This window comes from Podarcis pityusensis (assembly GCF_964106645.2).
Source record: "Podarcis pityusensis genome assembly, chromosome: 15".
Lineage (NCBI taxonomy): Eukaryota > Metazoa > Chordata > Lepidosauria > Squamata > Lacertidae > Podarcis > Podarcis pityusensis.
In genome coordinates, this window is record NC_138040.1 from 8,131,593 (window position 1) to 8,156,774 (window position 25,182).

The 25,182-nt window shown below is 43.1% G+C and overlaps 2 protein-coding genes across 6 annotated transcripts in view; both read right to left on the minus strand.

Moving 5' to 3' along the window:
* The window catches only part of MSI2 (musashi RNA binding protein 2), a 448,144-nt gene extending 428,637 nt beyond the window's left edge, over window positions 1–19,507 (minus strand). Inside the window, exon 1 of one of the 2 annotated variants that reach the window (XM_080983060.1) lies at window positions 19,093–19,507. The gene's annotated coding sequence lies outside the window, so the exon portion shown is untranslated. The remainder of the gene's footprint in view (window positions 1–19,092) is intronic. The other variant, XM_080983059.1, reaches the window with a different exon arrangement.
* Window positions 19,508–22,346: 2,839 nt separating this feature from the next.
* Window positions 22,347–25,182, minus strand: part of AKAP1 (A-kinase anchoring protein 1) — a 42,416-nt gene continuing 39,580 nt past the window's right edge. For all 4 annotated transcript variants that reach the window (XM_080982885.1, XM_080982884.1, XM_080982883.1 and 1 more), the window contains one exon: window positions 22,347–24,821. In XM_080982885.1, coding sequence (XP_080839011.1) covers window positions 24,759–24,821 — 63 coding nt within the window. In that variant the 3' untranslated portion in view covers window positions 22,347–24,758. The remainder of the gene's footprint in view (window positions 24,822–25,182) is intronic.

Here is a 25,182-nt window from a genome sequence, read left to right on the forward strand (position 1 = left end):
TGGCCCATTGTGAGAACAGAAGCTAGACTAGATGGGCCTTGATACACCAGAAATCTTCTTATTGTTCATTGCATTCTGATACCTTCGCACCAGGAGGTCAAATCCATACAATGTAGAAATCAGGCCTTACCTTTGGAACTCCCATCCACTAGATATCAGAAAGTTGCCAGCATTACTGTGTTTGTGGCACCTGCTGAGGGGGCGGACCCTCCCCTTTCCAACAAGACTTCAAAGTGAGGAGTTATACCCTAGTGACTAGTCTGTATCTGTACTTTCTGCATATGTTGATGTTTTAATTGTCAAATCGCGTTGGGATGTTTTGTAGGGAGCAGTTCCTAAATGGCATAAATAATTCCACATCTCATTTGGCCTCCACAAGTGAGGAAATTCAATCCTCAGTCCATCCCTCATTCACATATAAAGTGGTGGTGGGGCAGGAGAGAATGATATTACTTTAGCAGTGAGATTAGAGTGTAGGTGAGATGATTTTAATTTTTATTGGTGCTCCAGGTAAAAAATGACCTTTACGTCTCTCACTTTTTCTCTCATATCTGGGTAATTATTTTAGGCTTAATTTGTTTGCCCATTCCACAGGTTCAAAGAAGTGCTTAGTGTCATATCCCAGACTTGAGCCGCCTCACGATGCAAAGCGGGTTTCTATGGATGTGGGTCGATGGAAGTCTTCATCAGGGATTCTTCCAGAATTTCCAAGTGGGCATGAGGGACAGAATGATGAAGAACCACCCAAAGAAAGAAAGGGCTTGTGGGATGTGACATGAGGAGCCTCTTTTGTACTGGTGCTCTAAGCAAGAAGAAGCGTTTATTTCTGTCTCTGCCTCTCATCCAATTAAATTGACTGGAATATTTTAGGTTCAACTGGGGAGAGATTCCATTAATGGCAGTTCCAGGATCACCACAGAGTTTTCTGAGGTAATATGACTGAAGCTCCCCCAATTCTGTTTACACAAGAACCCTGACCACCCACTCATTGCTAGGGATGTGGGAGAAATCCAACTGTCTATTTCGACTACCTAATTTGAACTAATTTGACGTGAACTGAAACAATTCACACTTTTGAGCTGCAGTTCTTCAGCCAAGTAACACATACAACAACAAATACACATATGCTAAGTGTAAAGTGTGAATATAAAAACATATGTCAGTGAAAATACCATACAAAATGAATTAGGTAGGGAAAATCTACTTTGCAAAAAAATTGTATTTTGGCAAAATTGCATCCAAAGATTTCTATAATGTATTAGGAGAAATCGGCACTGAAATGCTGCTAAATTCTTATGAGATTATATGGATATGTGGAGAACGGAACTAAGAGTGGAAGAATGAGAAACCAGAATTGACCTATTTGCCCACATTCGTTGCTAATGAACTGGAATCAGGATGTGAGGCTATGAACTTGAGAGTATAACTCTTTTCTCAAAAGTCAAGCCTTTTCCAGCCAAGCCATATGATTCTCTTCATCTCCTTCCCTCTCACTCTCAGAATGAAGGATATTGTGTAAAGACGACTTGTGTTATAGTGAGCCTTTGTGGGGTGCTATCACTTCTCATCTGTTTTGGGGCTTTAAAGCCAATGTGTCTGGTGAGAATGTATTTTCCCCACCTGTAGGAAGGACATATTTCAAGCCTGCTGAAGTCCAGGCTTGACTTGGCATCAGTAGAATTTCTGCGTCTCTCCTCCCTTCCTCTCATCAGGGTAAACAGACAAAGCTGATGTCCCACTTTAGGCTTAATCTGTTTGAGAAATCTAACGGAAGAGTTTTTTATAACTAGGGATGTCAGAAAATTCAGACAAAAATGGAGGGCAAATTGCTGGTGTTTGCTTATTCATCAATCCGGTGAATACAATCGGCATTCAGTGTTGTTATTACTTTTACTCTGCAAACGAAAAGCAATTGATTATGTTCCCCCCATTAGCATTGTTTCCTTTGCACTGAAATGAATGGGATGGAATAATGTACCATATTTTTCGCCCTATAGGACGCACTTTTTCCCCTCCAAAAATGAAGGGAAAATGTGTGTGCGTCCTATGGGGCAAATACAGGCTTTCGCTGAAGCCTGGAGAGCGAGAGGGGTCGGTGCGCACCGACCCCTCTCGCTCTCCAGGCTTCAGGAAGCTCTGCGCAACCCTCCGGAGCCCGGCACCGGGCTTCCAAAGGTTGCACAGAGCTGTCTGCGCTCCCGGGCTTGGCGCAGCTCCGCGCAAGCCTCCGGAACCCAGCGCGAAGCCGCGCCGGGCTCCTGAAGGTTGCGCAAGCTCCCAGAGCGATGCTGAAGCTGCGCGCAGCTTCGGCATCACTCTGGGACCCGTTCTGGGGGCTAGGGTCGGGGGAAGCTCGGGCTTCCCCCGCCCCAGCCCCGCGCCTGGGGGGGGGGAAATAAAAAAAAATTCCTTTATTCCCCCCCCCCCCCAAAAATCTAGGTGCATCCTATAGGGCAAAAAATACAGTAATTGACATTATTAATAACATAAATAATGTAAGTTCTATAACTTTGTGACAGTGGCGAGTAGGACGAATAACATGGTTTTTGACAGAAGGTGAACAGCAGCAGAACAGAAATCTAATCTCCATTCTTTTTACACAAGAGACCAGGCCACACACTGGTGTCCACTGAACTGGATTTAAGAATACATACAGTGGTTGTTAAGTATAATTGTTCAATTGACACTGAAATGGACAATGCCTGGGTGTGTACTGCTAACATTGGGGATTCTTTATGGCAGCATATTAAGAGCTCTCTGAGCTTTAACTAAGTTAATGATTAGCTGAGAATGTTCTCTTCTCTAACATGTGAGTGTTTAACCTTATACCACATGATTAAAGTATTCAGCTGCAAATTGCCATCATAAAGGGAGTTGCCTGAAAGTCTTTCTCTGGATGCCACAGAGAACAAAAAGATGAGATAATGGCTCTCAATAGGTGGCACAGCCTTAGGCTGTATTGCAGGCTAGTGGAGAGACAGACCTCTGATTTTTGGTCTATTGGAATTATTGCATATTTTGTAAGACGCTGAGCCTGTGCTGGACATGCACGTAAGCAACTATTTTGGATGTATCACTATCGTTGATGTTCTGTTTAGAAGGAAGTTCTGCAAGTAAAATTTTGAACAATACTTACAGGGCTGGAGTCCAAAAGGAGTCTACTTTTATTCATCCATTTGCTTCAAGCTGTGCAATATTAATATTTGCAATAGTGGTACCATTAAATGTGAACTTTGGGATCAGAGTTGGTGAACCCACAGCCTGGGGGAGTGGAGGGCAAAAAGGATGCTGGACAGCAAGAAGCAATTGACAGTGGTCACGCCAGTCCAGAGGCATTCTGGAAAAATGAAAATGGCAGATGGCTGGAGCATTGGAATACAGCTCTGTAGCACATACCCATCCAGTTACCCAAAAGAACTAGGGATGGGAAGAAATTCAATCCAGTTCACCTTTAAAGGCAAACCTACTTTATTCACCCTTTCCAAGAACTGAAACACAGCCATCAATTGTATTTTGAAATTATCAAAATGTTGTAATGCAGTTCTCCAGGAACGTAAGTCAAGTATAGTGTACTAAATGTGTACATTAGGGTAAAATATGCATTAAAATATATATATTAGTGAAGATTACAAACCAAAAAAAGGATGTAATGGAAAATTGCTTTGCAAAAATAACTGCACTAAAATGCTTTGCCACCATAGGAACAGGTTATTGTGTTCAATTCATGTTTCTGGGAGTGGGAACAAAACTAAATTCTACGCTATAATATTGTCACAATTCTAACTTCTAAAAGAAGAGTTTGGCAACTCCCTTTCAACTTTGTCATTTATAACAGACTAAAAGCATTTCTGGCTCTGCCTGAAAAATAGTCAAACGTTTTGCCTCCACATCCTGCCAGCACCAGGTATGAAAGACTGAAAGAAAGAAGAAGAGAGCAAACCCTGAATGACCAGACTTGCAGAAGAAATAAGGCAGTAAACTCCATCAGTACTTAAATCTGGCATAACTGCCGTGAGGCAGCTCCTCATCAAGAACTGTTCCCAGGCTAAAACAGGAACACTTAAGCTTTTCTGAGGATGTTAGGAAGCTTCTAATCCCTTCCGCAGGTGGAGGGAGGCCAAAGGGCTTGGATTACGCCAGGAGGCAACCAGAGAGACAATGCAGGAGGATTTCAACTAACCTTCCACTCCCAGTTGGTTCTGCAGCTTGTTAGTTTCGTGGTTCAGAAGGAAACAGGCATGTGCTTTGTATTGTGCATTCATGATCAGTGCTCATTATGTTATCGGGACCCACTGGCATCATCTAGCCAGTAGTGTGACAAATTCAGAAATGCAGGTTCCATTCATGAAAGTCCAGCCACACACTGTCACAACCACTACCACTTCTAAGATTATAATTATTTTATAAGAATATTGTATAATTAGTGGTGCATTGTAGTGATCAACACAGATCTGTGTGTGTTACCTTTCAACTATATCTTCTGTCTTCTGTGCAAACAAGCAGATTATTTGAAGAGCTCCAATATCTTATTTTGGAGTGACTTCAGTTGCGTTTTCTTTGAAGTCCCATCGTACATAATAGAAATTACACACCGTCATCTTGGAATGACCTTGTGCTTTCAGTGTCCCTAAACGTTTAGCTCTGAAGCAGGGAGAACAACTCCTTCTTGGTGTTCTACTCTCATGCCTCTGCCAGAGTGACTCTAGGAGCCCATCCTCAGTATCCAACTCACCTACTTTCACTCTGATTGGCTCCAATCGGCACAGAGGGTGGAAAGACTCCTTTTCTGTGTCTGAAATGATCCCCTTTCATGCAGATTGGGTGGCTCTAGGAGGCAGGAGGCAGGCTCCCTGCTGGGACCCTACTGTAGAAATAGTAAGAAGTCTAAAAACCCCAGGACTCTGGAACAATACACCTCTGCATCATTATTGTTGACAGTGAGTGGCAATGGCTTTGCACTAGCTGCCTACCTGCTATGGGGCCAGGTTCAAAGTTTATGTGTTAATACACAAAGCCCTGAACAACTTTGGTCCAGGAAACCTGAAGGACCACCTGAGCCCCAGGTTGATCACTGAGATCATCTGGAGGAGTGCTCTTAGTTGTCCCCTGTGTTATAGAGGCCCAACTGGCCTCAACCAGAAGCCAGATATCTGCAGTTGCTGGTCTTGTGCAATGGAACACTCTTTGGTAGGCACCCTGGATTTTGGCTTTCCAGTCTCTCTTGAAGACAGGCCTGTGCAGTTGCATAAAATGTTCTTGATTAGCCAGTCATTTTGATTATTATTCTGTATTTTTAAAAAATGCTTTTTTAATGTTGCTGTTTCATGAGACAGCAGTATATTAAAAAAGCCTTTTAAATAAATTTAATTTAATTTAAACCAACAAGACTATTTTAGGCTCATTCATTTCTGTGGTTTTACTATGAGCAGAACTTTGCTGGATACAACCCTAAGGGGCTGTCTTATTTATTTTATCAACGGGGGAGGGGGGAGTTGCTCTCCCAAAAAGAGAATTTGCAAGACTAGTAAAATGCAGGGTTATTTGGCTGGAGTTTAAGCCAAGCAACCACCAGCACATTATGTATTTTGAAACAGTTAATGACTTCTTTTCAGTAGGAAGCAAAAAAGAAGAAGACGAAGTGTCCATCAGGAGCGACAAGGACTTGCCATTTTGAGTTTGTGGAATCTGCAAGTCAAAGGTGATGATGAAATAGCTGCTCCCAGCAAAGTGATAAAGGTAAATATATACACACATTTCTCATTTTTAAGGAAAAATATGTTACAATGCAACAGGAAGCAGGTGGCCCAAGATTTAGTGGAATGCCAGATTGCCAATCATTTTTATACCTCTGTCGTTCAAATTGCAATAATGTGCTGAATTGCAAAATTGGCTGGGCTGATGTGGCTTTTGCTTATTAAAATACAAGTACCGGGGAGATGAACATTCTGCGGTTTCTGATGCATCGTTGGGAGATGGGAAAAGGCTTGGAGAAGGAAATCACATGGAATGAAGGATAAAAACAGGACAGGAGTGAAATTTGGGAGATACGGTTCTGAAAACGTCAAGGACCAGATAACAAAATGTTACCTGCTTAGTATAGTGAATAACTCATTCAATCAGGTGCAATCATCTTCTGCCTGTTGGTCAGTTAGGACCTCAGGTCTAGCTGGTCCAACCATTTAGGGAGAGATAAAGTGCAGGACGGAGGGACGCAGGTGGCGCTGAGGGTTAAACCACAGAGCCTAGGACTTGCTGATCAGAAGGTTGGCTGTTCAAATCCCCGTGACGGGGTGAGCTCCCGTTGCTCGGTCCCTGCTCCTGCCAACCTAGCAGTTCAAAAGCACATCAAAGTGCAAGTAGATAAATAGGTAGCGCTCCAGCAGGAAGGTAAACGGCATTTCTGTGCGCTGCTCTGGTTCGCCAGAAGTGGCTTAGTCATGCTGGCCACGTGAACCGGAAGCTGTATGCCGGCTCCCTCGGCCAATAAAGTGAGATGAGCGCCGCAACCCCAGAGTCGGCCACGACTGGACCTAATGGTCAGGGGTCCCTTTACCTTTAAAGTGCAGGACAATTCCCTAGGCGGGTTGAGGTGGCTACTTCGGGCAACTGATTTCAGGCATCATTTTAAAAAACAGCAAATGTTTCTTCAATTAATTGATTACTGTTGCATTTTTACTGCCAGGGAGAAGAGGCACCTGCGTTCTGTTCCAGGCACCAAAATACCTTGACTGGCCTTGGGTACTATTCGGGATGTCAGGGAATTCCAACAGAAACAGAAAAAGGAATAGAAATTGGCTGGCGTTAACTTATTTGCTCCATGTCCAGAACAGAAAGCAGTCCAGCAAAGACAATCAGTATCCACTGTTTTTGATGTTTTCAGTTTGCAAACAATACGCAACTAATTACTTTTTATACTGCATAATAATCGGTCACGCAGAACATAGGAAGGTTCCGTATGCAAAGTCAGAGCATTTTTCCCACTAGCCCATACTAACTGGCAACATCTCTCCAGGGCTTCAAGCAGACCTACCTGGAGAACACGGTACCTTCTGCATGCAAAGGGGGGTGTTCTGCCACTGCACTACGACCCTTCTGCATCTCGTGTATATGTCTTGCACAGTCTGAAACCTGGGACGGTGAAATTATCTCCCCCTCTCAGTGGGTGTCCCTGCATATTAGACAGGAACTCCAGGTTGAAATCTGGCTGCTTTAAAGATGTCCATAACTCTCTGGTGCTATAGCATTATTCTCATTCCAAGAGAGGCGCAGGGAAGTCTGCATCCCCATCGCCCTGCATCTATTTTCCCACCCTGCTGCTATGCCCTGCCTTTTACGCATTTCCACAAGATGCTTCCAGGCAAGCCAACTCACCATTGGTTAGAAAACCTTGGCCAACTTGCAGCCATGTGGTACTCAGTGTGTCTCCGTAAAGAGACATTTTTCTCCCTGAAACAGGCAGCCATTATGCAGCGTGACAGGCACATAACTCTTTTTTGGATGAATAGATTCCTTAATCTACGATTTTTACAGCCCTATTTATATATAAATATGCTCCCCTTATAAAAAGGGTACGCGCATGCAAAAAACAAAACAAAACACCAAAGCTATTTCTTCATAAATGTGATACCCCCGATAAGGGGGTGAAAACATGATGTATGTAGGGATTGTGTTCCCCCCCCCCCGCCACCATCCTGCATCTGAAAAATTATTGCATGATTCATTAATCCTCTTCTCTGTTCCCACCCAAAGCATCCCCCCCCCTTCTCTCTCCTCCTGCTCCCCACCTCAACGCAGCAACATATAAATAATCATTTCTCTATCATCCACTCCAGGTGTCAAAACTTCTGCAAAGTCATTCCAAGAACAGGCCTATCGAGGTAGGCCAGGAAAGGAGGCTGTTTTAGGTAAACACAAACATTCGGAAATACAGTACAGAATAGCAGATTATGTCTTTTTTGTCACAGTGGCAAAGGGTAGGGGGAACCGGCAATGATGATTTTTGGGATTAACAGATTTTAGAGAAGGGGCCGTAGCTCAGTAGTTAGAGCATTTGCTTTGCATACCTAAGTCTCCTGGTTCAATCCCCAATTGTATATCCAGGTAGGGCTAGGGGAGGCTCCCTGCCTGAAACCCTGCAGAGCTGCTGCCAGCCAGTGTAGACAATGCTAACCTAGATACACCAAGGATCTGACTCAGTATAAGGTAGTTTCCTTATGTTCCTATGTTCTGTAATCTATGATTTTGCAGTCCCACCTGTGTATACAGATCTACAAATACAGTCTAAACTCTTTACAATTTTTGTTGGCGTATGTCTCAGGAGACAATGGAGGAGTGCGCCTTTGGGGGTGAAGTCAAACCCTTGGAAGGTTACAGAACCTGCTGCGGCTGTAGAGACCAATGCAGAAGAGACACGCAACTGTAGTACAAAATAATGACTTATTAAAAACGTTGCCATTCCATGCATGCGTTTGCACAGACCCCGGCCACCAACCACCCCTCTCAGACTGAACTACCTCTCAAAGCTGTTGTTAAGGATAAAATCGTGCAGGGCCGGGGGGGGGGGGAGTAGGAACTATGTGCAATAGCATCACCAAAAGAGAGGGCATAGGTTTGCATATGAGCAAAATTTGCATACAAACACATCTCTCACCATTGTGGTGACCAGGTGTGTCTTCTCAGTCTGCTGCTCCCCAAATTTCTGATGTATCATGATGAGGGCCTAAAGCAGGGGTAGGGAACCTGCGGTCCTCCAAAACTCCCACCATCCCTAACCAATGGCCCTGCTGGCTGGGACTGATGGGAACTAGAGTCAAACAACATCTGGAGGGTCACAAAACACCTTTGGGGGCCCTGCCCCCAAACCCTTTTCCTTCACAGTGTTGATGGGCAACTTCACAGCCCCTGCAGGGGTCTCCTTTCTTAGGGTTCTTCATCTTTTTTTTTTTTTTTAAGATATTTATTAAGATTTTCAAAATATTACAAAATAAAAATAGAAAAAAGAAAAACAGAAAAAATAAAAATAGTTAAAAACAACTCAATCTTTCCATTACTTATTTTTCATTAGCTTGTTTCCCGGACCTCCTCACGCCTCCCTTTTTTGTATTCCAGTTCGGTTTGTTGGTTCAGCAAATCCTTCCCCTCTTTGTCTATCCTAATCATTAATCTTAAAATATTGTAACATTAAATTTTTACCTGTTAGTAATCCATTTTTCATATTCCCTTATAGTATTGCAGCTAAAAACCACTTAATTTCTATCCAACATCATTCTAACATTCATTAATTTTACAATATTTCTGTAAATAGTCTTTAAATTTCTTCCAATCTTCTTCCACCGACTCTTCTCCCTGGTCCCGGATTCTGCCAGTCATTTCCGCCAGTTCCATATAGTCAATCACCTTCAACTGCCATTCTTCCAGAGTGGGTAGATCTTGTGTCTTCCAATACTTTGCAATGAGTATTCTTGCTGCTGTTGTGGCATACATAAAAAAAGTTCTATCTTTCTTTGGCACCAATTGGCCGACTATGCCCAGGAGAAAGGCCTCTGGTTTCTTCAAGAAGGTATATTTAAATACTTTTTTCAATTCATTATAGATCATCTCCCAGAAAGCCTTAATCCTTGGGCACGTCCACCAAAGGTGAAAGAATGTACCTTCAGTTTCTTTACATTTCCAACATTTATTATCGGGCAAATGATAGATTTTTGCAAGCTTGACTGGAGTCATGTACCACCTGTATACCATTTTCATAATATTCTCTCTTAAGTCATTACATGCCGTAAACTTCATACCTGTGGTCCATAACTGTTCCCAGTCAGCCATCATTATATTATGTCCAACATCTTGTGCCCATTTAATCATAGCAGATTTCACCGTTTCATCCTGAGTATTCCATTTCAACAGCAAGTTATACATCTTTGACAAAATCTTAGTTTTGGGTTCTAACAGTTCTGTTTCTAATTTTGATTTTTCCACCTGGAAGCCAATTTTCTTGTCCGAATTATATGCCTCCATTATCTGATAATAATGAAGCTAATCTCACACTTTGTTTTTTAGTTTCTCAAAACTCTGCAATTTCAGTCTATCTCCCTCTTGTTCCAAGATTTCCCAATATTTCGGCCATTTGGCCTCCATATTGAGCTTTTTCAGTGCTTTTGCTTCCATCGGTGGTGGCTGTCACCGATGGTCACCGAGGGTTCTTCATCTTTAAGCTGTCTCCCCAAATTTCTGATGTATCATGATGAGGGCCTAAAGCAGGGGTAGGGAACCTGCGGTCCTCCAAAACTCCCACCATCCCTAACCAATGGCCCTGCTGGCTGGGACTGATGGGAACTAGAGTCAAACAACATCTGGAGGGTCACAAAGCACCTTTGGGGGCCCTGCCCCCAAACCCTTTTCCTTCACAGTGCAGGCCAGATTGGGGCGAGGTTTCATCCAATGCAGGCCAAGGCCAAGACAGTCTTCTCCATCTGCCACTACTTTCACTAGGCTCTTTGACTAAGCTTTCGTAAACATTTGCTTGCTGATGAAATCAAGAGACTGAAAAGTCCTCAAGGAATCCTTCAAGCAAACTTTCTGAAAAGTTCCTTCTTTTCTGCTCTTTAGACAGTAAGTCTATACATTTATATCCCAGCTGCCTTTCGACACAAGATCTGCTGGTTGCAATTTTAATTTTGCTGTTTGTTGGGGAGAGGCCGGGGTTGTTCTTATGAAACTCTGACTTTTGGATAGCTTAACTGCTGCCATTTTTATCGTGGGCATGGATGAACTGTTTTTAAATTATTTTTGTTTGATGTACTTTTAATTAAACAAAAAAGCAAGATATAAATAATAAAATAAACAACTCAGATAATTATTATTTTTTTATTTTTAAAAAACCCAAGTAAATGAGAAGGAATTTATTCCCTTTTCCTCAAATTTTCTTCAAGATACTGCAAAGGAAAAAGGAGGTGGTACAAGAGAATTGAAAGTCCAACATAACAAAGACACAAAGGTTGTGAAGATTAACTTTTTAAAATGTTAATTCAGAAGAACAAAGGCCTCAAGATGTGAGATGAAATGAGAAAGATTCATTTTGGAGGATGCAAGGGACGCTGGCAGGCTTGCGCTGACCAGCGACAGGAGAGGCAGCCTCGATTTGATAAGCAGATGAGCAAAAATTGTGAATACGAGGACGGTGCTGATGGGGAAAATATCGAGGGGGATGGCAAGAGATGGAAAGGTGGAAGAAACAGCTGTGCACAAGGAGAGACACATGAGGCATTATGGAAAAGAGAAGGTCATTATGATCCATGAAAAGCCTCAAAAGAAATAGTGGCTATGGGAGAAAAGTGGAGGATTGCTGGGGAGACCAGATGTTTCCACGCCAATACAATGATAGAACAGTAATTACAAAGAGATAGAGCATCCTTCAGACACACAGGGGGGGTGGGGGGAGTGGGGGGGGAGAAAGGAGAGGTGCTTGTCTGGAGGCCTGGGTAAAGGATGCAGCAATAAGCACACGTCCCTGGCTATTATTGCACAGGTGACAGGCAAATGGGGGGGAAATAGACGCTTCTCTACGTAAAATGAAGATGTAAAACCACTCCAAACTGGTGGGTTTTGGCAGGTGCATTCTGCAACATGTAAATACTGTCGGAATAGTGGTGCATTAGTGGTGCATTTACACTGGACTGTCCACACATCCGCTTTGTTAGTTGTTCCGCAATGCTTATTGCAGTACAGTGGTACCTCGGGTTACAGACGCTTCAGGTTACAGACGCTTCAGGTTACAGACGCTTCAGGTTACAAACTCTGCTAACCCAGAAATAGTACCTCGGGTTAAGAACTTTGCTTCAGGATGAGAACAGAAATCGCGCAGCGGCGGTGGCAGCGGGAGGCCCCATTAGCTAAAGTGGTGCTTCAGGTGAAGAACAGTTTCAGGTTAAGAACAGACCTCCAGAACGAATTAAGTTCTTAACCCGAGGTACCACTGTATTGCCATCTGGAGGGGCACTCTTGCACAGGTAAAAAGCAGTCCTTTGCGCAGGGCAAGGTTAAACTACGGAACGGGCTCCCACAGGAAGCAGCGGTGGCCACCTACTTGGATAGCTTTAAGAGAGAACTGGACAATTCATGGTGGAGGCGGCTACTGCTGATTATGTTTTGCCTCCATGGTCAGAGGCAGTAATAATTCTGAAAACCAGTTGCTGGAAGCCACCAGTGAGGAGAACACTCTTGGGCTCAGGATTGTGGATTTCCCCTAGGGGCACCTGGTTGGCCACTGTGAGAACAGGATGCTGGACTAGATGGGCTGCTGGCCTGATCCAGCAGGACTCGCCTCATGTTCTCTATAGCGCAACAAAAAGTGAACAAAAATACAAACACTTGTGTGCAAAAAGCAGGAATCCACAAGACACGCACAAAGTAGTATGTCGACCGCCAACAGTATTGAAACCGGGATTGCGTGTAATTGCCCCAATATCATCATGAGCACATGCACAATAAAACAGGACAACTGGTGAGGTCTGTAATGGCATTATTAGTACTACAGTGAGAAAAAAGGGACCATCACAATTGGAGGACGGAGTGTGATACAAATAGGGATGGCGGAACTAGGGATATGTTAACTGAAACAAAGTCATCCTTTGAAATGGATGTGGTTCTTTGGATACAAAGTCTACATTAGATTTGAAGAACCATGTGATGGAGGGCCTTGGCACATGTCGTAGTCTATTATTCCTCATCCTCACACCTGAAAACTTAGTTGACAAATGTTTCCTTATGCAAAGATGGCCGAACTAGAAACTGGCCGTGTTTGCACCTTGAAGGAAAACCTTGAAACCTGATAATCTTGCCAGCCTAAGTGGCTGCGGCCCGACTGCCATTTATGATGCTCTTCTAAGCAGAAACAAATATTTGCTTCTACTGCTTAACCATAAGGAACTGTTGTCTTCATTAAAGGGCTTCCAAGCATCCCTGCTACTGAGCTGCTGAAATGTTTGCTTTAACTTGGTTAATTAATTGATTAAAAGCAAGACACAATCAGCTGGCGGGGGGACTCTTTTAATTGGTGGGCAGACATAAAACAGAGTCAAGGGAAGAGTTGCCACATCAGCAACATACATTTAAAGGAGTGCCATACAACTTTAAACAGTCATTGAACACACCCCAAAGAATCCTGGGAACTGTAGTTTATAAAGGGCACTATGAGTTGCCAGGCAACCCCTATTCCCCTCACAGAGGTAAGATTCCTAGATTTCCCTGAGAAGCCAGGTTGATTGTTTAATCACTCTGGAAATTGTAGCTCTATGAGAAGAGAAGGAATCAGGGGACTCTTGCACCCTTAACAAATTACAGCTCCCAGGATTTGGGGAAGCAATGGCTTTTAAAAATGGTACCATAATGCTTTAAATGTATAGTTCAGGTGTGGCCAGTGTTCTCCCCCACCCCTCGCCGCTCAAAACAGGGGTGGCCTAAGGCATTTTGATGCCTGAGGCAGAAGACCTGATTCCATCCCCTCCAAATTCCTCGTTCAGAAGCCAACCAGAGCGGCAATTGAATCTAATTTCGACACTGACTACCATAGGGGCAGCAAGCTAGCTTTGAGAGTGTAGGGCAGGCTACAAAAGGGCAAGGCCAGCCCTAGCCTTGGGCAGACTGAGGCAACCGCCTCAGGTGACAAATGTTGGAGCACACTCTCCTCCAAAACCTCACAGCCACTCCTTGCTCTCCGACATTTGCTGCCTGAGGCAGTTGCTTCACTCTGCCCAATGTTAGGGTCGGTTTTGCCCAGGAATTTAAAGCAACACTGAATTACCAAACACAGGGTCAATCATGTTTGCAAACTGTTATCCTGGTGGCACAAGCCAAGTTTGAACTCAGAAATCTCTACTTGCTTCTGCTTCTTCCTTTGTCCTTTCCTTCTTAAGTGATGCTAACTTTTAGATTCCTTCCTTCCTTAGCTGACAGATATAAATCAAACTAACTTGTACATGTCATATCCCAAAGGGGAGAAAAAGTTTTTTGTGATGCATTATGCCTTTAGAGCCTCAATAGCTTCCTTTCAAGTGGCGTTTTTGTCAGTGTCAAAACACTGATGCAAATGCTTGCAGACCCTGGCCTATGTCTAAGATATAAATAGGCTGGGAGGGAACAGGGAAAGAAAATAAAGATACCATTTAATTTATCATTACTATTATTCTTATGGCACTTCAGAAGAACCAAAATGTAGGTGAGCGGTTGTTTTTTCTGCAAGCATGAGTTCAATGATAGCATTAAAAATATTTCAGCATCTAACATGGGGGGGGGAGGCAAAATAAATATCTGCTCCAAGATTATCAATAAATATAGTGGGTGGGGGATTCCTTGCCAAGTTTACTAGTGTAAGTCTGCTTGAAGTGAATGGAAATTCAATCTCATTCATCTCCATGACAGGGATGGGGAATCTCAGGCCTGGACCCAAATCCAAGTCTTTCTATACAAACCCTACGACTCTCCCCCCAGGACACACACCTCACCAGCCTTTCTTTGTATCTTCCTTGAGTCTTTTTGCCAGGCTGGAATATGTCCTTGGAGGTCTGATAATGCCTCTTGCTTGCTTCGATGGAAGACAGAAGTGTGTGTGTGTAGAAACCAGCCTACTGCACAAGAGTAAAATGTACAGTGGTACCTTGGTTTATGAACTTAATCTGTTCAGGAAGTCCGTTCTTAAACCAAAGCGTTCTTAAACCAAGGCTTGCTTTCCCATAGCGGCGGAGGACTCAATTTACAAATGGAACACACTCAACAGGAAGCAAAACATGTTCTTATTCCAAGGCAAAGTTCACAAACCGAAACACCTCCTTCTGGGTTTGCAGCGTTCTTAATCCAAGTTGTTCATAAACTAAGCTGTTCTTAAACCAAGGTACCAGTGTACACTCATTTCAGGGGGGAGTAATACAAAGGTCTCTAAAATTATTATCATTTATTAAATTTGTATACCACCCTATACACACAGGTCTCAGGGAAAAAATGAATCAGAAACGGCGTTAAAAATTTCTGAAGTAAAGCAAACTATTTGAACCCATCTTGTTTCCTTTTAAGGAAACCGGCCTTTAGTTTAGTAGCAAACAAAACTTTGACACTTTGCCCCCAGAGAATTATATCCAACTGACTTTTCCTCAGAGGTGACCTACTAAAATGGCTAGAATGAGGTTACTCATATCCATTACTCTCTGAATAGTACTAGCATTGGACAAAACCAAATTGCCTATTTTAAAAATAAGTTGCAATACAGGTTATATATACAAATTGCACCCTCTTCCTTTATTGCAACATAAAATACTTTCCTGAATCTTTTTATTTTGTAAAACAAACGCCTAGAATGAATCTATATATATATTTTTCAACTGTGTAAGAAAAAATGCACGTCAAGCTTTATATACGCCAGATTTCTTGAGCAGTCTTACACGCAACTGAAACAAGCGAGGAGCAAAGCATTCACTGTGATCCTGTCTTGTTTCAACAAATCATTGTTTAAAAGTAGTCCACGTTCCCAGTACAAATGCAATGAGAAATTCCGGTTATTTTAAACCAGGAAGCGGATACTCCTAATCTCCTCATGGCCGCAGCAGAACTGGGGCAGCAGGCAAAAAAGCACGTGAGCCAGAAGTATGAACAAGCTGATTCTTGCAAAGTTAAAACTACAGGTTAGCATTACATTCAAACCAGACTGCTATCTGATATAGTAGTCTGGGAGAAAGCCAGACCATTTTGAACAATTCCCGTTTTTATTTTCTTTAAGCACAGGCACATGTGCCTTTGATCCATCTATGTTAGTGTAATCTGCACTGACTGGCAGCAGCTCTCTAGGGTTGTAGACAAAAGGTCTCTGCCAGCTCTATCTGGAGAAGCCGCGATTGAACCTGGGACCTTCTGCATGCAAAGCAGATACTACAGCTCATCCCCAAAGGAAACTTAGATCATTGGGCAGGGGAGAGGAGCTAAAAGGTACATTTGCCTGTGGCTACTATATAAAAAGAATAAACACAAGTGATACTTTAAAAAAAGGGAATTAACAGCACACAGTGGTACCTTGGTTTATGAACTTAATACGTTCTGGAAGTCTGTTCTTAAACCAAGGTGTGCTTTCCCATAGCAGCGGGGGGACTCAATTTACAAATGGAACACACTCAACAGGAAGCAAAACATGTTCTGCTTCCAAGGCAAAGTTCACAAACCAAAACACCTACTTCTGGGTTTGCAGCGTTCTTAATCCAAGTTGATCATAAACTAAGCTGTTCTTAAACCAAGGTACCACTGTAGTTTCATTCGATCTTGTCTGTGAAGTTGCAAATATAGAAAGATGCGCAACCCTAGACAGAAGACAGTGCCTGCCCAAAACATTTTGCTACCTGAAGCCAAGAACAAATCACCTTCAGCTAGGCCAACACTTTAAAAAGTATTGTATGACTCCCAAAACAGTGCATAAAATGAATAGACATGTAAATGATCATCATTAGAAAAGTGGAAGCTATAGCCATAGATGCGGGAAAGAGTAAGAATTTGGGTCCCAAATAAGGAACAGAATGGAGAGGATGGTGCAAGTACAAATAACACTGCCTATCAGTCAGCTAACAGACCATTTGCATGGTCTTGTTACTCATATATAACACCTGAAGACCTTGGTACCAAGTTACCCAAAAGACCACCTGCCCCTATATAGACCTATAAAATCACTTAGATCATCTGGGGAAATTTTACTTGTGACACCACACCCTATAGATTATCACCCTGTAGATTATAACCTGAAAACAGGTGTTTTCTGCCTTTGCCCACAAACTGTGGAATGCCCTGTTACTTCCACACATGAAGCAGCAACTGTTAGCTGCTTCAAATGTCTTGCACATCATACATCATACCAAAGTCAGGCTTTCCCTGAACCATAAAGTTGGATCTTCTTGTTACTGAATTCCCTTTTTTAATAATGCTGTCTTATTGTTTTGGTATCTGAAGAAGTGTGCATGCACACGAAAGCTCATACCAATAACAAACTTAGTTGGTCTCTAAGGTGCTACTGGAAGGAATTTTTTTTTTATTGTTTTGGTGCTGTTGTATTTTTGCATACTACTTAGAGGTTAAAATAATAATAGTAAGTGGTTTAGAAATGTTTTTAAATAAATAAACTTAAAAATATCTAGAACCCCTTTTATTTTGATCAGCTAATACAAAAAAAGCATGTTTCATAATTCTCTAGTATTGCTTGCCATGCTGTTTTCAAATTAGAAGTGTTACAGGTTTAAGCAGCAAACTTTCTCAGGAGTCTAACGAAGCACCTTGGAGTGGGGAAAGGTGGAGAAACAGCCACAGGGTGAAATAGCAGCCCACTGCTACTCTCAGTTATCTCAGACTAAAACGCATGGAACTAGTATTTGGTAGCTTGTGCTGCATCGCCATCTGCTGACAGGTATCCAGCTGAGCCATATCAATGGGAGTCAGAACTGTGCACCCTTTCACAGGAACTTCAAACGTCTTGTCTTTTGCTTCCTCCACTCCCTCACTTGGCTAATGCTTTTTCCATCAAACAACCAGGCTCCCCCAAACCCCACAAGGGCTGCAAATGAGCCCTAAAGTACCCTGTGTTTCTTACTTACTTGGGTGCAGAATCAGGGCCCCAATTCCACAGAGGCTGCTGGTAGGGACTCTGATAGAAAGCAGCTGGAGTTAGCTGCAACTGCAGGGAATTACCATGCATCCTAGTTAAAGGGAAACAGCCTTACATTCAGATTTCTGGAGAGATTTGGTAAACGAATGAGATTTCAACTTTTGTCTGCAAGGTGCAATGGGTGGAGAAGAACAGATCCAAGGAGCTATTATCAATGAACCCATGGCAGATGCCTGCCCCTCCCCTCTATTAATTGCCTTCCACATATATATTTCAAGGCAATGTACGAAACATAATAAAAGCAGCTAAAAGAAAGTTAAAAACACTACAGGAAACAATAGCAAATGTATTTTAAAAACCACACAGTACATATAACTAGCCACCCATGGCAGAGGCCCATTCATCCCACTGGGAAAGATTGTCACACACAAAAACGTATTCAATTGTTAACGGAAAGTGCAGAAAGTTGGCATGGGTCATATCTTGATAGGAATGCTGTTACATAAAATGGCGGCAGCCACGCTGATGTTACTGCAGAGTAGGTGTTACAGAAAAAATATGGGGGTTGGCTTTTGATGCCCAACTCCCCAAGGGACTGAGTCCCCTAAGTCCATGATCAGATATGAGTGAATGGAGGCAAGATCCATAGGAAGCAAGGCAGATCTTTTTTTCTGTTGCAACAGAGTCCGCCCCCCCCATCCTTGCAAGGAGGTAGGAGAGACACAGAACAATGGTGCTCAAGACCCTATAAAGACTTTGAATACTGTCCACCTTGTAGCCCAAAACCACCCCCAAAATATCTCCAGCAGAAAATTGAGAGTGTTGCTTCTCTCCTGTCTGCCAGGATACCTGATAATGCCTTACTTGATTGCATTTTCTGGGTAGCCTGGCTATTCCTTTGAGCCTTTAGTTCCTGAATCTCTCTCACATATTGATAGTTTGCTCAGCTTAACAGATACTTGCCAAACTGCATTCAAAAAGGGAGGTGTAACCCCCTACCCTCCAAAGACCATCGGAAAGCTTTTCCCATTTCCTTCCTCCTTGCAGAGAAATATTTGAGGTAAATTTGGGAGAGTCCAAAATGGCTTCAGGAATGCTCTCCTGAAGCCATTTCAAACCCATGGCTTATATATACATACTTACTTACTTACTTACTTACTTACTTATGCATGTGTGTTTGCCTTGTACATTATGGACCTTTATTCTATATCTGAGACCTTCGAATTCTTATAATGATGGCTTCTGAAATTGTTGAAGGAGAAGCTCTCCTGCAGGCCACAGCAACCCTTCTGGGTATAGAAGGGCCTAACCCTGTGGAGGTTTGCTCTGTAGCAGGAGCTACATGACAACTCAGCCAACATGGCCTCATCCCACACTCTCCTCTGGCTTCTCTCAGGCCTGAAGCTCTCCAGTAGTTTGATCCTTCCAGCTTGAACACAACCATCTTGTTCCCCCCTCTCGGCCTTGCTTACCTGCTGCCTAGGCTGGCCTCTAAAGTGGAGCAGGAAAAGATGGCTGTTTGGAGGCTGATGGGCCGATCATCTCCTTAGCTTGGGTTGGGAATGGAGGATGGCTGAGAGCCAGAGCGGCCTTGGTAACTGGAAGGACGGAGGTGGAAGGAGGAGCCAGAAACTAGGCAGCTACAGGCAAGCTCAGGCCCATGAGGGGGCGAAAATCCAAACTTAAGTTGTGGAAGGTAGCGTATGCTGCCTGGGTCAGGGTATTATTTAGGGCTTTAGGCAAATGTAAACTTGATTTGTTCTCTCTCTATATAGGGTGTCGAACGGAAACGCTGGCCACATTCGCACCCTTTACATTCAATGCACTTTTGCCATGCCTTTCCACAAAGGATTCTGGGAACCTGTAGTCCGCTAAGAGCGCTGAGTGTTGTCAAGAGCAATGCGTTTTTGGGTATATATATAAAAAGGAGGCACCAGTACTCAAATGCAGAGTACAAAATGGCTGCCACAGGCAGCAAAACAAGAAAGGTGTGCTGGTACTCTGTACCAGTGAGTGCTGTCACACACACACAAGCTGCAATTCCCAGATTTCACTGGGAAGAGGGATTTATTGTCAAACCACTCTGTGAGTGAAAATAGGGGTTACCCTGCATCTCTCAGCACCCTTTAAAAAATCCAGTTCTTAGGATCATTTGGGGGAAACCTTGGCTGTTAAAAGTGGTGAGATAGGTTTTTTTAAAGAATAGCATGGATTGGGCCAGTACTGAACACTGGACAAGTCAGGCCTCCTTTTTTCAGGAGTTTCTAGGTCCAGGAGTTGTTGTTTTTTCCTTTTTGGAACCAGAAGCCTGTTATTCCCTTGCTAAGAAGTTTGGAAGCCATCTTTCTAGGGTCCTTGCTAACGGGAACTTCAATTCCCTGATTTCCATACATCAGAATAAGCATTTTAGTAAATCAAGTGGCGTCAGAAGAGCTGGATTTGAAGGCAGCACCTCGGCGCTATGAGGCCACAAAATAAACCTCCAAATGCAGCATAAAACCATTAAGTGCAGAGTTCAAAATGGTTGGACAAAATGGTTGCTGAGAGTGCGCTTTTGGGGGTGGGGGACAAGTGTTTCTTCCCTCCCACACACATACATACAGGGCCAATGGAGGCTGGCATTTCACAACTGGCAGGAAATCAAACAAACATCATTCTTGCCAACCTTAAGATGAAGCAAATATTCTGAGCCTGTGCAGTTTCACATTTTAGACTCACACAGCTCACTTTTCCTCGCTTCCCACCTTAGGCCAGTCACTGGCTCTCATCCTAACCTACCTTACATGGATGTTGTGGAGACACGTCCTCATATCATAGGCATCCAATGTTGGTTCCTTTAACCAGAATCTTTGCACTGAAAAAGGACCATGGGATGTAGCTGTTAGCCCTACCCAGAGTGTAAAGGTAAAGGTAAAGGTACCCCTGCCCGTACGGGCCAGTCGTGTCCGACTCTGGGGTTGCGCGCCCATCTCGCTTAAGAGGCCGGGGGCCAGCGCTGTCCGAAGACACTTCTGGGTCACGTGGCCAGCGTGATAGGCTGCATCTGGCGAGCCAGCGCAGCACACGGAAACGCCGTTTACCTTCCCGCTAGTAAGCGGTCCCTATTTATCTACTTGCACCCGAGGGTGCTTTCGAACTGCTAGGTTGGCAGGCGCTGGGACCGAGCAACGGGAGTGCACCCCGCCGTGGGGATTCGAACCACCGATCTGACGATCGGCAAGTCCTAGACAGTGAGGTTTTACTCACAGCACCACCCGCGTCCCTACCCAGAGTGTAGACTCATTTAAATTAATGGACATGACCAACTCAGGCCTATCAATTTCAATGGGTCCATTCTGCATAGAACTTAAGACCCTCATCTGAACCACACATTTATACTACTTTGAAGTGTCATGACTTCTTCCCCCAAAGAATCCTAGGGAGTATAGTTTCTTAAGGGTGCAGAATTGCTAAAAGTCCCTTATTTGCCTCTCAGAATTTCAGGTCTTGAGTAGTTTAACAATAAATCCCTCTTCCTGAAAAACTTTGGGAACTGTAAGCTCTTTGAGGTGAATAGGGGTCCCCTAACAAATCTCAGCACCCTTAACAAGTTCCCAGGATTCTTTGCAGGAAGCCATGACTGTTTCAAGTGGTATGATACTGCTTTAAATGTATAGTGCTGCTGGGGCCAGAGTTGGATACAATGCCAATTTTCTGTTCCTCCAGCTCAATTTAGTAATCTCCAAGGCTTCAACCAATCTTAATCTGGCCAGATTCTTGCATGTTCTAGATGCAGAAATACCACTCATGTTCAACTGAGCTTACTCCCAGATTAGTGTGCACAGCGGTCTGATTCCTAAGAATTATCATCTTAGGCCTGCAGCCATTTGGGTGGGGTGGAGACATTAGAAAACATGGGTGATCTGTTCTCATTTTTAAAGTGCAAAAAAAGTTCGGTGCCTGGCAACTCTAGAATCAGGGAAGCAAAGTGATAGGAAAGACACTGCAGAACTGGTGCCAGCAAGTTGCTAACACCAAGCAAGATGGAGAAGCAGGAAGCTACTTTAGTGAGATGAACATGCATTCACATATCCCTCTCTGGGTACCACATTCTGCATGCCTTGTAACCATGGCTGCATTGCACTTCTTAACCGCCAAGTATATTGCTAATTTCACACCTTCAAAGCTGGGAGGGGTAACCTGTGTGGTCTTCAAGTTGTTGTTGGACTTCAACACCCATCAGCCCTGACAGTTGGCCGAGCTACCTAAGGCTGATGGGAACTGAAGTCTATCGTGATTCCCCATCCCTGTTAGAAAGGAAGAGACTGTACAACAAGATTGGTCAATCTGTGGCTCTCCCAATGTTATTAGAATCCAATGCCCAGCAGTAAGGGATGATGGGTGCTGGAATCTAGCAATATCACCACCTGTCTACTAGAGGATATAGGGTAATTTGCTTCCCTGCATCCGGCGCATCAATGCAACCACTCTCTCTCCTTGTCACAGTGTGGTCTGGGTGATATGTATCTGACTGACCAGGCCTGTGTGGCCTCTAGCAGGATAAACACAATCCGTCAGTCATGTATTGTGAGGTTTATGAACATCCCATTATTCCACTCTGAAAAGGCGAACCGTAATACTGTAGGCTCCAGGCAACATGAGTTGGGCCAGTAGTTCTTATACCATCCGCCCACTGCAACAACCAGACATTGTGAAGAAATCGCAACAGACCAGCTGACACGAATCATGTTTTTAGCAACAAGATTTTATAAGCAGAAATCCGAACACTTGTCAACAGTGCTCTCTCAATGATCAAGGAACTCTGTACAGCTGAAGTTTTGATGCTTGACCTTGTATCAAAATTGCAAACAGGCTTTAAAACACATTGCTGGTAACAGGTGGGAAGAGAGCGGCATCGAAGATTTTTGAATCCGTGTAGTTTTATGGGAGTTTCCATGCTCTTTATTTTGTATATTTTTATCCCAGTTTTAATATACTGAGGCATTGAAGACGCACCCACAACCAGTCGAAAATGTTACTTGTCCATTTGCCTGCCGGAGTACTTTTGCATTCATGAAGGCTTGAAATTTAATGATTCTAAGAAAAAAGCCCAGGACTGTTTTGTTTTTGCATCCCCATTTTCATACCATTTGTATCCAGAGCAGAAGGAAGTGTGGAAAAGAAGGCATATTAGAACTATTTCCCCAGGTGCTTAACAATAACAAAAAAGTATGCTATAATTCAAGGGGTGACGGTGGTAATGTATTCTAGATCTTCTGAACAAATTTAAGCAAATTTAGCAGCTAAGCTTCCCTTGAACACACTTAAACTTTTATTAAGAAAGAAAGCAAATCCTAAAGCCCACATAGATTGGATCCTGCAAAAGGCAACTACACCCAACACTCATTTTTCTAGATAATTACACACAGCTTTCTACAGCAGGGATGGGGAACTTGTAGTCCTTCAAATGTCGCTGAACTCAAGCATGGCCAATAATTAGATGATGAGCAACATCTGAAGGACTACATGTTCCCTACTCCCATCCTAGAGGAGCTCTGAAGCTGCCCAAAATCAGCTTCTAATGTGACCATTTGAATACAGACTCAAGTCTTTGAAGAGATAGGCAAGCGTCTTACCAAAACAATTCAATACAAGTTCCTTGCATTTGGAGGCATTTAATTGTTGAAAGTTATCAACTTGTTTTCACATACAAGGTGCCCTACAATATCTTAGGAACAGGAATTGTGCCGGATATTTTATATGAGAAGGCAAATCTGAAAAACTGTAGTTGGTGGTTTAAATACAAAAAGTAGTCCCAAGCATCTTCCCCCACCAGTAATAACTCCCAACTCAATGGCCATGTTTAGATTCATTTATATTTTAATAGTATTAAATTAGCTTAAATTACTTGATTTTTTTTAAATTCCACATTTGAAACCAATCTAAAAAGGAGCAAAAGAAATAAATTGAGACACACCACTGCAATATTAATTCCAAATGTTAACTTTCCCCCCCTTTACGTCAGATCTGTACAGCAAAAAGTAGCAGAGTCCATTGATTACTGTTCCTACCATACAGCAAGCTAGAGAAAAGCCATCCTGTACACAAGAGCCTATGAAGGATCCTCCTCAGACCTTCTAATGCTTAGCTGCCAACAACAACACGCCCCAAACCGTTTTCTACCTACAGAGGACATTTTGGTGTGGCAAAAAAGGAAAAAAAACTGATTTTCTTTGAAGTTCCCTTTTTAGTTCTCCAGTATTTTTTTTTCTCTTGTACAAAATATTACAATGATTTTTTATATATATTTACATAGGTTTTTGCACATCTAGAAAAACAGTTATGAATTACAATCAGGCTTGGCAATCAATTTTGTTGTTGTTAAACATGATCTAGGGATTTAAGACAGCTGCAGCTGTAGTGGTTCACTTAATCACATGATTTTTAAGGAGGTCTGCAAAGCAGTGTTTTCCATCTCTTGCGAAAACAGCTGTAATTTTAAAAAGTCAACAATGTACTGTTAATGAGCGCTATCTGTTCATTCAGTCCTTCAGCCTCCCAAAGCACAGCTGAAGAAGACTTGCTTTTGCTGTTTGGAAGCACAGGTCTATGTCATGCGCCCAAAATTCAGATCAATCACCACAGGGTTTTTTTCCCTCTTTTTGTGTCTGTGAGGGGGCTAGGTCTGAAAACAATTTTACTTCCACATAGAGTCGCCTTCATGTTAAGGCAGCCAGTTTAGAAAACTGGGTTGTGTTTAACACACATCTTAAATCCTTTGAGGACAAGTGTTATACAACCCTCCCCAGACATTTCTTTTCCCCCTTCATTAAAGTTTTGTTTAAATTTCGCTTTTGGACCCAGATCAGGGTGGGGTAGAGGGGGGCAGAATAAAGAGCTGCGTTTTAAAGCTGCAGTATTTTTATGGCTTATGGTTCAACTCCTTGCTTTTCTGCAAAATGAGGTATGATAAATAAACTGTGTCCGTCGGATGAATACATCAAAACAGACTTAAAGCAGAAGTGACATATGCTGGGGCGGGGAGGAGGAAAGATTGCCAAACCCAATTCCGAAACAGTGCCAAAAAAAGAGGGTGAGGAAGGGATAAGTCAGGGATGGGGAGAGGAAAGATTAGTCAAGAAGACAGCCAAGAACTCTCCTAGTAGCTTTCGATCCACTGCGCAAACCCTCTTTCCACCAAGGTTCGGTTTATAGACACCAACTGGAAAAGGAGAAAATGAAAGGTGTTAGAAGTTCTGCTGTCCTGTGCTAAGGCAGAGATAAGCAGCCTGCGAGGCCTGCCAGGCATTGCTGGACTCCAACTCCCATCAGCCCCAGGCCTGCATGGCCAGTGGTCTGGGACGATGGGAGTTGAGTCCAGCAACATCTGGAGGGACCTACAGGTTCGTTCCCCCCCCCAGCCCCACAAGTTAACAAAGAAACTGAAAAACATAGGGTTGTAGCCAACTCAGAGTAGACCCAGTGAAATTTAACAACTTGAAGTTAATCCTGTCCATTAACATCAATGGGCCCATTTCATGGCATGGTTAGCGCTGGCCTGCTGACCATAGCATTCTGAATAC